The sequence below is a fragment of the Aegilops tauschii genome, chromosome 2 (genome assembly GCF_002575655.3).
Source record: "Aegilops tauschii subsp. strangulata cultivar AL8/78 chromosome 2, Aet v6.0, whole genome shotgun sequence".
Classification (NCBI taxonomy): domain Eukaryota; kingdom Viridiplantae; phylum Streptophyta; class Magnoliopsida; order Poales; family Poaceae; genus Aegilops; species Aegilops tauschii.
This window is the reverse complement of record NC_053036.3, coordinates 497,555,163-497,565,160: the sequence shown is the minus strand read 5'-3', so window position 1 is coordinate 497,565,160 and position 9,998 is coordinate 497,555,163. Positions and strand designations below refer to the sequence as shown.

Sequence of the window (9,998 nt, the reverse complement as noted above, 5' to 3'; positions counted from 1 at the left end):
GCACCTCCAAGTGGAACCGTGGAATCCGACTATGTGATTTCGTTTTCACGTCCCAAGTTGTGCACATCATATTGCATCATTTGACTTTGTTCAAATTGTGTAGGACAAAATTGCCCAGCAAAGATACAAAGACATGGAAGCTTTAGAAGGCAAATTCTTCAAACTAGAGCATTGTTGGGACTTGCTCAAAGAGTGCGAGAAGTGGAAGTTGATTGACAAAGAATCCCCACCGAAGAGAGGTTCACTTACAAATATGGATGAAGATGAGGATGATGATGGCCCAAGAAACTTGAACAAGCCCGATGGTGACAAGAAGACTAAGGAGAAGATGAAGAGAGAGCATGAAGCATCGAGCTTGCGGGACAAGATTGATGCCATGGTGCAATCAAATGAGTTGATGTTAGCGAAGACGTCGGAGATAAAGAAAGAGTTGGCCGAGACGAAGGCACGGGAGAAGCAAGAAAAATGGCAATTGCTCAAGGACGAGGGGCTGCGCAAAGCGGCCATTGAGGAGAGAAGATCACGTGCCGCTGAAAACAAAGCCATGTCCAAGTTGCTTGCCGAAGAGAACAAGATCATGACATTGAACCACAATGACATGGACGACCTCACCAGAGAATGGCATGATATGGCAAGAAGAGATATCTTGAAGAGGAGAATGTTTGCGTCGGCCAGTGCGTGTTACAGTGCCGGAGATGTTTTCTCAACGGGGTTTGGAACCAATATCGCCGATGCGTTCAATGCACCAGCCGATGATTTTGGTGCCGGAGTTGGTACAAGTGCCGGAGGTGGACTCCGTGGTTGCGATGACCTCGATGAACTCGGTGGCGCGGAGTGAAGATCGACCAAGATGATGCCGGACGTGGTCGTCACTTTTGTAAGACCCCTTTTGCGTTTGTCCTACAAAACTAAGCTTTTATTTGCATGTGAACTGTGTTCTATTGTTTGAATTTGAACTCATTTGTCGGAATCGATGTCAAATTCGATAATTGGGCGTCTCGGGTTTGCGGGTCAATGTGGCGGTGCCCGGGCAGACCCCGCATAGCCGGCCCGTAAAAAAGCATATTCATTGAATATCCTTTTTTACGGGTCCGTTTTGCGGGGTCCAAGTCTGACCGCACCCGCGCCGGCCCGCATATACACTTTTCCGCAAACTGCAAAAGCATTATGCGGGTCGGTGTTTTACGGGGTCTACTAGAGTTGCTCTTAACTTAACCTCTAATGTGCATCTTCATGGAGTATCATATGATTTAGTTGACGTACCTGAACTGATAACATTTTCCAGAGATTATGCAGGCTTGCACATGAAAGAAAGATCTTTCTTTCTTTAGTGTGGGTGTCACCGGTCTCATCCTGCCAGGCACGACGTGGCTGCGTGCTGACCCGGTCCGGCCACGGACGGCGCCGGAGGGAGACTGCACGCGGTGGCGTCTGACTTTCGACGGATCCCAAAGTCAGCAAGCTCCTCCCAGGAAAAGAATATATAGGAAAACCCAACCGGCTAAACGTGCAGGCAATCCGTCACCCAATTTTCAAGTACGTATAGTTCAGATGGATCAGCGCAGGTGCGCGCGGCGGACGTAGGTGCGGTGCACTGACCCGGCGCCGCGACCGCGTGCGCTGAGGTGGACGGGAGCGGATAAGCGCGGCCGGCTCGCCGCGTCGCGTCGGCGTCATCTGATCATCTCCGCCCATCCCCATGGAATCGATACCATGTATTGATGGATATGTATGAGAGCACCTCCAACGGCCGACCCAAACGGACGGCGCTTTTATCCGTTTTTTTGTCCGTTTGGGTCGGTCAGACGGACACGGATGTCCGCTTCTGCATTTGGGTCGGCGCGTGCGTCCAACGCTGGCCGGACCCATTTTAACGGCGCTAGAAAAAAAGTAAAGCATGCATATTAAAAAGAAAAACAACATTAATTAAACAGTAAAGCCGGCCACGAAAGCCGGCGAGAATCCAAGCGTCCATATTTGCATTTTAAAAAATAAAAACAACCTAAACTGCGAGGCGGCGCGCTGTCCTAGGCGTTGTCGTCGTCGTCCTCGGGGTCCGTGAGGTCGATAAGCGTCGGCGCCGGCCCGGCCCAGGGGAACGCCGTGTTCCTGAGCGCGTTCATGTCGGGCGCAGGTTGTGCCGGCGCGGGGGGCTGTGCGGCCGCGGCCTGGCGTGCCTCCTCCTCGGCCTCGCGCTGCTCCTCCTCGAGGTCGCGCTCGAGCATATCGAGGTACTCGCCGTCGCGGCGCTCCTCGGCCACCCGGATCTGGCGCCAGTGCTCGAGGTACGCCGCCTCCTCGCCGGCGTCGCCCCCACCCAGACTGGCGGCGCGCGTACCCACTCGCGCACTACTCCCATCCAGGAGTAGCGCTCGATGGGGGACGGCTCCGGCTCGGGCTGCGGCTGCGGCTCCGGCTTGACGCGGCATCGGGGAGGGGACGGCGGGGCCACCGGCGGCACCACGCAGTCGCCCGCCGCGGAGAGGGCAAGTGCCTGCGCCATTGCCGCCTCGTACCGAGCCTCCTCTTCCTCCGCCGCCTCGTACCGAGCCTCCTCTTCCTCCGCCGCCTCCGCCCTGCGCCGCTCGTCCTCCTCGCTCTCCCGGTAGACGGCCGCAAGGGCCGCATGGTAGGCATCCTCCGCCGCCTGGTCCTCCTCGCGGACGACGAGCGGCGGCGGCAGCACGCTCCGGTCGACCTCGCGCACGCCCCGTCGCCTCGCCTCGTCGTGCTCGAAGGCGAACCACCTCGCCCAGTTGGGCGAGTCGGATGCGTAGGCGGCCTCGCGGCGCTGCACCGGCGTCAGCAGCGCCCGCCGGCGCCACACCTCCTCCGCGTGAGCCCTAGCCGACCGCGGCGGCGCCGACACTGGTATCCTATCCGGATCCAGATGCCAGTCGTGCGGCAGGGTGGCGTCGGGGTACGACAGAGGCACGCAGTGCTGCCAGTGTGCACTGGCACGTTCACGCGCTGCCTTTGCCGGCGAGGCGCCGGCGGAGGCGGAGGAACTTTGAGGGGAAAGGGATGGCGGGGGCCTTGCCCTTGGCCTTACTGCTGCTGGCGCCGGAGAAGAGCCCCATCTCACTATGGTTGTGGTGGCTAGGGTTTGCCGGCGACGGGGGAGCAAAGCTTGCTAGATGTGGACGGCGAGTTTGGATGAGAACGGCCCCGCCGCACGGTCGGCTTAAAAAAGGACGAGCGTCGTCGCTGACGCGTGGGCCCGTGGTCATAAATTAAGCTGACCGTGTGGGCAGCGGGTAGTTGGACGGCCGCCATGTGGGGACGCGACGGACAGCGAGAAGGCGCGCGTAGCGTCCGTTCGGCGTCCGCGCCGACGCATTTGGGGCGCAAATTTGGGCCGCAAATGCGTCGGCGCGGACGCGATGCGGATGTGATTTGGGTTGCGTCGGCGCGTTAAGCCGTTATTTTTGTCCGCGCCGACCCAAACCAACGTAAACGGATAAAATGGATCGGCTCTTTGAAGTTGCTTTAAAGCTACTGTTATTCTAGGTTAGCATTACCGCGTATGGTAGTTACATACTTAAACCGTGTCTGCCTAATCATAGCTGGAAGATAAAGATAAAAAATGGTCGTATTCAGAGGTAGAGTCAATGGCCCCGCAAAAGAAAAAAAAAAAGAGAAAATGGCTTCAGCTTACAAGCAAGCAAATAAGAACTTTGGGTCGTGACGTAGACTAAATGAGCAACCCTTAAATTTTGAGACTCATACATCTAATCTCGTCTAGTACTCCCTCTGTAAAGGTATTATAAAAGCGTTTAGAAATTTAGACCACTATTATAAAAGGGTTTAGATCACTAAAGTACCGAGGGGTACTTTGGATCAGAATGATGCATTTAACACACCTAAATTACCTCGCAAGACGTAAAAACACCTAACTTGTTCCGCACAAATAAAAAGCAAAAATACCAAAACCACGGATGATTTTTTTAGGGAAGATAGCTAACCACACAGATCTCGCTCTTGCAAGTCCAGATTGGGAAACGATTTACTTCGGTCGATCGGCGAAACGGTGCGCTGGTCGCGTGCAAACCGTTTGATCTCACACGATCCAACGTCCCCCTGTGTGCCCACATTGCAGGCGAAGATAGAAACCCACTGGAGACCGTGCTACAATCTCGTCGACGACAGCGAGGGCGGCGAACGGGCGAGGCTGATGCATCGACGGAGATGGCGAGTCCGCGAGCGTCGTCGACGAGGCGGTGCCCTACGGGGGCAGTTATTTTTCCTTCTGTTTTTGGAGACGACCGATGGGGAAGAAAAGGATGACGTGGCCTGAAATCAAACGGTTACAGAAGGACGAATCAGACGGATGCGCGGCGACTGGCCGAAGACCGGCGCCTAGCGTCCGTCCAGATTTTGCGATGCTCCTTCCTCTGTATACTGTAGTATACGTATATACCCATACGTAAGTACGTATAATACATCAGGCATACATGCATATCCAGTACGCGAGTTCAGTTCACGGGCCGCTCAACACCGCGGCGGGGTAGACGGCGAGGGGGATCCTGACGCTGTGCTTCTTGTCGCCCCTGAGCACCACCTCGCCGAAGCTGAACGCGTTCCCCGGCGCGGTGGTGTTGAGCACGATCCTCAGCGCCGCCGTCTCGCCGGGTGCGACGGTGAACTCGTCGGGCGACACGCGCACCGCCACGCCGTCGGGCGCGCGCACGTACGCCATGTACGTCTCGTTCTCCGCGCCCACGCTCCACACCTTCCGGTCCACCCGCCTCGACCCCACCAGGCTCGCCACCGTCACGCTCGGCGCGTTCAGATCCGAGCACCACCGCGCCCGCGACGACGGGCAGGACGCCCCCACCGCGCGCCGCACCGCGGCCTCGTCCACGCCCGGCACCGCGCACAGGAACTGCAGGTACTCCCTGTACGTGGCGTCGAACACCAGGCCCGGGTCCAGCGCGCGCGCCGCGTTGATGGCGCCCGCGCCCATGTCGAACGGCGTGGCCGCCACCACGGCGCCCACGTCCCGGCGCGCCATCAGGGGCCTCCCGGAGCGGTCGGTCACGTCGGCCGTCGTCATGATCGCCGACATGATCATGGCGGGGCTCCACTTGGGATGCCGCTGCTTGATCAGCGCCACCACCCCGGCGACGTGCGGGGTGGACATGCTCGTGCCGGATAGTATGGCGTAGCTCTCGCCCTGGACCTCCGGGAGGGCGTCGCTCGTCGGGCTCCAGGCTCCCCAGATGTGATGGCCCGGCGCCATCACGTTCGGCTTCAGGACGTCCGCCAGCTGCATCTGCGAGTTCTCTATGTTGGGCCCCCTCGACGAGTAGTCGGCGACCTCCGGCCGTTCCCCGGAGTAGCTCGCACGCCGTCCCTCCAGAATCCGGACGGTTGCTCCGAACGTGATGACAGTTCCGTCGCCGTCTCGTGCCGTGTTGTTCTCATAGTACTCCATTAGGTTCTGCACCCAGTTGCAGAAGACAATGCAGAGTTATACAGAGCAACCCAAACATTCAGAGTTACTACTGAAATTTGATTGACAACTATGTGTCTGCACTGCACTCACCATCATGTCTACTCCGTCCACAACCATGGCTGAAGGTACCGCGGTAGGAAATATGGGCTGATATTCATAGTCTACATCACCGGAATAACGATCAATGATCACGACTCCAGCAGCTCCCATCTTCTGAATCGTATCGATAATGCCGGCAAAGTTGTCACCCTGATAGTAGTTAGATGACACAATCATGCAGACAATCACCTTCCCCTGAACTAGAGATCTTATGAAGACCTTCGGATCCTGGCAACCATTAGACCCATCAGTCGAATTGTCGGTGCTCACGTCATCTGCCAGTGCTAATGGGTACATTGTGTCGCCTGGTGTTGGTGCTGGACACAAAGAAGCAAGATGGTAGAAACAAATTAAGCAACAAAGGAAGATCTGAAACAGATAGTACATACTAGTAACTGTGAATGTTTAAAAAGCTAGAATTTTACTAGCAAGTTAGGTTGAAATGAATTACGGGAAAGGCCGCCGCAAGAGAAAATTTGCCCATTTCCAGCTACGATTGTTTTGTTATACTTGCGGTCCGTTGTCGAAGCCGCGACACTTGTTATCCATGGGCTGAATGAAACTACTGAGCTCGCATCAGGGCCTCCATTGCCCACTGCTTGAACAACTGAGACTCCAGCCTTGGTGGCAAGGAGCAGTTGCGTCTCAAGCAAGTTGAGGAAAGCTGCAGGGCCAGGTGAAACCGAAGAAGGTGCCATGGAAAGACTGATAACATCGACACCATCTTCTACTGCCTACAAACAAGTCACATGGGAGACTTTAACTTACAAATCAAAATAGTAGCTTTCAGCAAACAATGTGATCACCAAACCTGGTCGACAGCAGCTATCACATCTGACATATATCCACCAAAAGGGTACGCGGCTTTGTAGACTGCAAGACTGTCAGTGCAAACCAGAAGAGAAAAATTGTTATCCTTTTTTATCTTTGGATTTACTTTCAACATCTGAATAATGGGACACTGAACATATTCTCACCGAGCTCCGGGGGCCATGCCGCTTGCATATCCAAAGTTGTAACCCCTAGAAATTGCTGGTGTATGGAAATTTCCAGCTGCGGTCGACGCTGTGTGGCTGTGCAGACATTCTTATGATCACTTCGTAGCTCTTCTGAGATTGAAAAAGAGAGAGATTCAAATAGCAGTCAGCAGCTAAGGGACATACCTGCCATGGCCATCCGGGTCATAAGGTGATGCATAGTGAATTGTAGCATTGAACTCTCCAGTTGCTTGACCAGCGCGCGCGAACCACCTAGCTCCCACTATCTTACCATTGCATGAATCAGGAGGGAATCTATCCCCAGAGCGGCACATTCCTTTGAAATTGGGAGGTGGCTGCTTTGATTGGTTCGAGAAGCTGGCAAAGCTTGGGTTTTTGGGGTCAATGCCAGTATCAATCATGCCAATGACTATTCCATCACCAGAATTCTCAGCACCACCAAGCAGTGGCCATACCCCACTGGCTCCAATGTACTTTGGAGTGTATGTGGTCATCTTCGCCATTTTGATGTCTTCTTGAACGAGTCGAACTCCTTTTGCGCCGCTAAGAATTTTAGCTGCCTGTTGCACATATAACAAAAGAGAGAGGCAACCAGTTTAAGCCTCAACAGAGACAACTGAACTATTCCTATTGTCAAAATTCAGAAAGAATAACCTGCAAAAAGATAGGGCATAAGAACTAAGAAGTTTCAAGCATGTCAGGTTCAGAACAAATGCGCTTATATTATAGTTTTATGTGAATTGATGCTGTGTTGCTCGTCTCCATGCAAACTTTTGGATTCATGTTTCAAGATACATAGAATCATACGAGAATCGAACAACTTAAAGACTGTTAATTGCTCAAAAGACAAACTGGAGCAGATTATCTGGCTTTTCAGCAAAATAACTCATGATGATATTCAACTATAGCAAAACTTCCTTCAAATTTTCCCTGCTATTTTATCTTCACGTATATACTGAATTCAGCATCATTTATGGTTGGAGTGTTATTGTTATATGTACGTTTAAAGGCTATTTCTACCCTGGAAATACTACTGAGACAGGCAAAGAATCACTGTCTGTTCAGCATGTTCTATCTATTCGATACTGGGTGTAAGTAGAGTTTTCTAATTTGTTAGTTTAACAGATAAAATGCCTAAAACAATACTATGCACTTTATAGGCTAGAAAGAGCACCTTTTCAGAGTTTGCATGAACAGCAAAGCCATTAAGCAGGTGAGTGTAGCTGTACAGTTTCTTGTAAGATCCTACGGTGAGGAATGATTCCAGGAAGACGTCGTGCTTTGTTGTGGCCATTTCCTTGTACTTCTGAGCTTCCTCGCCTCTCCTGGATGAAATTCCATCAATATGAGTTATTTTCAAAAGATAACAAAGTAAAAAGATTCAGGGATGGAGATCACGTACATTACACCCTTCCGGCTTGCCTTGTAGGAAACAACTGGATCATCCTCCATCACCACCATATAAACCTTGGCAGATACATGAGATGGACCGCGATTTAGGCTCAGTAAAGTAAGAACAGAGCATAGCACTAGAGATGGCTTGGGAAAGGCCATGGCAGTGGTGTCACTGCACAGTTGTATGAAGCTTTCCAAAACTTCCATGGTTGAACATATGTGCTTATATATGTTGTGTGAAAGAATGTTAGGTGAGGATTGGAGGGAATTAAAAAGGGCCACGGACCTGGTACATCAAGAAATGCCTTGCTCATAACTAGGCCACAAAAAGCACGCGGTAAGCGGTTCCCAACCTCCATGAGACCCTTCTTTGGCTCCTCAACTATCAGCAGTTAGCAGAATTATACTGGTCCTGGTAAGTCAAGTCGAACATATTATTTGTAGAATCACTCTATATACAAACATCTACAAAAAAAAAATGACGAACTTATCCCCAAACAACTAATGAGTTGATGAATCAGTCATCCCTTCAGAGATGGCGGATTCAGTCTTTCCTGAAATCAAATCAAAATATTAAATGTTTGGGTTCTAACTGAAGAATTAGCCTCGAAAAAAAGCTGAAGAATTAATCCATCTATGCTGGAACATCATGCGTCTGATTTGGTTTCAAGAAAGGCTAGTAGGTAACACTGCAACGCCAAGAGAGAGAAAATGCATCCCCCCCCCCCCCCCCCCCCCCCCCCCCTTTGTGTGACAACAAGAACCGGCCCAGATAAATCGGCTAGGCAGCTCATGTCCTTTAGACCTTGACGCAAAAGAAAGAACCATGGAATGTACCACTCTGTTTGTTACTCTTGCCACCCCCCAAACCCAAATCACACAAAGATTCCTGTGAGGCTGCATCACGAGGCGCAAATGACTCGGAGCCAATATCCCAAGTTCCTAATTGATTGCTGCAAAAAAATCATCAGAGGCCGCTGTAACTCGCAAGTGAGCATTCGTCTAATAGTAACAGTTCAGATCGATTATGAGAACAGAAAATTAAAACAGTTCGTATGGGATGAATCCAAAGGAGCAGCAATACACAGCTGTAATGGAAGACAATCTCGAAAAAAAAGTGGAATTGAAGAAATTTACACAAAGCGCCACGCTTGCCACCGTTCCTAGGGCTTCCGTTGGCCGTCTTGACTGGTGAGTAGAGTAGAGATGGGGAATCGCCTCGCCCGCCATTCCTTTTCATTTTTTGGTGCCGGGTTTCTATTTTCTAAAGAGAAGTTTTCCCTTTTTTTAGCAGACGGAAGGAATTTTTTTTTCTCGGCTGCGGCCTTTTGGTCGGCCCAAAGCTGAGATGTTGGGCTTTCTCATGACCAAGCCAAAACCAACTCATCTAAAAAAACTCTAAACCATGTGTCAACAAAAGCCAACTCCAAACCGACGAAATCACTAAGAAGATTTTGTTGCTTGGCACTTTACAAGGTCTGGTACCTTTTCGGTGCGATCTGCTTATCACGTAGAGTTCAACCACCAATTCGGCCATCAGTTTGGCCGATGGGATACTCCAGGTGGTTCTCGGATTAACTTAGTGTGGAAAAAACTTTGGCATCTCCGCGTCGCCGGAAAAATCAAGCACTTCGGATGGAAGGTTCTAAAGGGGGTGTTGCCATGTTTCGGTGTTCTAGCTGGAAGACACATTCCTGTAATCCCCCAATGTCCGTAGAATTGGTTTGGAAGATATACAACACTGCATCTTCACATGTTCAAGGGTCATGGAAGTGTGGAATGAATTTCAGATGGCAGATGTAGTACAGAAGGCAGTGGTACAAGATCGCTCGGGGTCCATCACTCTGGAGATCCTCCTACAATCTGATTTTATGATACATGAAATACCGGCAGCAGAATTCATACTAGTGGCAATGTGGTACATTTGGTGGCAGCGGAGACAAGCGGTGAAGGGGGAAACCATACAGACTCCTGATAGAACGACCCTATCGATTAAGGTACGGGCTACAAATTTTGTTCGAGCAAACTCACCAAACCAGCCAACCCGA

General features: G+C 51.5%; 1 protein-coding gene across 3 annotated transcripts; it reads right to left on the bottom strand.

Annotated features, from left to right (window-relative positions):
• Positions 1-4,271: 4,271 nt before the first annotated feature.
• LOC109765662 (subtilisin-like protease SBT2.5) lies at positions 4,272-9,199 on the bottom strand. Of its 3 annotated transcripts, none has more exons than XM_020324444.4 (9): positions 9,088-9,199; positions 7,958-8,362; positions 7,730-7,880; positions 6,721-7,115; positions 6,535-6,630; positions 6,369-6,438; positions 6,009-6,291; positions 5,549-5,874; positions 4,272-5,443 (listed from the first exon to the last, which is right to left on the bottom strand). In XM_020324444.4, exons 2-9 carry the CDS (start codon positions 8,155-8,157, stop codon positions 4,481-4,483), a joined length of 2,484 nt encoding a protein of 827 aa, XP_020180033.1. In that variant the 5' UTR covers positions 8,158-8,362; positions 9,088-9,199; the 3' UTR covers positions 4,272-4,480. The 3 variants fall into 3 exon arrangements, with proteins under 3 accessions (XP_020180033.1, XP_040255461.1, XP_073365020.1); XM_040399527.3 differs by lacking the exon at positions 9,088-9,199 and having other exon boundaries at positions 7,958-8,022; positions 8,237-8,362; XM_073508919.1 differs by lacking the exon at positions 9,088-9,199 and having other exon boundaries at positions 7,958-8,426.
• Positions 9,200-9,998: the final 799 nt, after the last annotated feature.